The 1,466-nt window shown below is 34.2% G+C and overlaps 1 protein-coding gene across 1 annotated transcript; it reads right to left on the bottom strand.

Moving 5' to 3' along the window:
* Positions 1-362: 362 nt before the first annotated feature.
* On the bottom strand, positions 363-1,069 carry LOC119685869 (extensin-1-like). The gene has a single exon (XM_038100267.1). The coding sequence runs from the start codon at positions 1,039-1,041 to the stop codon at positions 436-438; it is 606 nt and encodes a 201-aa protein (XP_037956195.1). The 5' UTR covers positions 1,042-1,069; the 3' UTR covers positions 363-435.
* Between the last annotated feature and the right edge of the window lie 397 nt (positions 1,070-1,466).

Below are 1,466 nucleotides of genomic sequence, written 5' to 3'. Positions count from 1 at the left end.
TGTGACAATAATTTGTTTCTATCGATGACACATTGCTCAGCTCAACAGCAGTTCCATTCTCTCAAACAAGTCAAAAAATTGAAAGATTCGTGAATGGCCTTGAAAGATGAGGAGTAGTTTCGGCACAAAAACCGTATATTAGTACAAATATGAAAAAAGTAGCTGTTGACGATGTAGAATACTTTGAATACTGAACTCTTAACAATTTTTTTAATGCTTTTTTACTCCATAGTTCACTAATTTTTAATAGAATTATTTTATTTTAAGTTTCGTATAATTTATTTTATTCTGTTAAAAAACACGACTATAGTTTATCACTTAAAAATGCACATTGATAATTAAAACAAACATTAACTATTAAGAACTTCACTCTTAGCAACAGGAAATTATTTACAAAGGAAATGGAGTTTAACACTTAAGCTAGGTAAGAATTTTTTAAAATTTCTCCGCCTGAGGTGGACCATACTCCGCAGCTGGTGGTGGTGGTGGTGGACCATATTGTTGCGCAGGTTTCTGTTGTTGTTTATATTTGATGAAATAAACTTCTGGTTTACTGGGTTCAGTTGGTGCTGGCGAAGGCAAGATAATTGGTTGTTGTTCTTCAGGTTTCTTCACAAGAACATATACAAGTGTTTTGTGTTCATCCTGTACAGGTGGTGGTAATACTTGACGTACTGGTACTGGTGGACTTGGTGCCTTAATGAAAATAATTTTGTAATGTTTTTTAGGTGTAGCAGTTTGTATTGGTGCTGAGGCTGGATAAACTTCTGGCTCCGCTGGTGGTACATGCACGTAAACATTTTTCGTTACTATAGCTTCTTGTACGGGGGGACCATAAAAAGGCGCAGGTGGACCATAAATTGGCAAAGGTTGTGCTGGTATTTCTGCTGGAGGGGGTCCATATTCTTCAGCTGGCACTGGTGGAGGACCATATTCCTTCTGTGGTGCAGGTGCTGGTGGAGGTCCATAACGTGATTTCGGTGGTTCTGGCATAGCAAAGGCTACTGCCAGTGTGCAGGCTACGATTAATAATAATTTCATTTTAGATTTGTTTATGTATTTTTTTTTAAATATTTTATTTCGTTATTCCACTTCTTGCTGCGTTTAGGTATTCTATTCGTTTGACTAACAAACCAAGCTTACAAAATGTTTTTATACTCCTTCAATTTTTTTCAATATTACCATTCCGAAAATTTTTGAATTTTCGTAATTTGTTTTTTTTTAATTTATTTTTTTTATTATTTTTGAATTTCGTTTTCAATCGCATTTTTATAAAATTTTGCATAATTATACAACCGAAATAAATTGTGCGACCGAACGGATTATCGTCTCAGTCTGCGCGAACGTAACGTGTGCTCCAGTACACTCCATACATACATAATGAGCTAAACTGACTTTAAAACAATTAAAGCTACAACAATTGCATGTATATATACGATAAATAAATATAAATATAATTCAATTTA

This window comes from Teleopsis dalmanni, chromosome 2 (genome assembly GCF_002237135.1).
Source record: "Teleopsis dalmanni isolate 2A chromosome 2, ASM223713v2, whole genome shotgun sequence".
Classification (NCBI taxonomy): Eukaryota; Metazoa; Arthropoda; class Insecta; order Diptera; family Diopsidae; genus Teleopsis; species Teleopsis dalmanni.
Note: the sequence above shows the minus strand (reverse complement) of the source record. Positions and strands in the feature narration are given on the sequence as shown.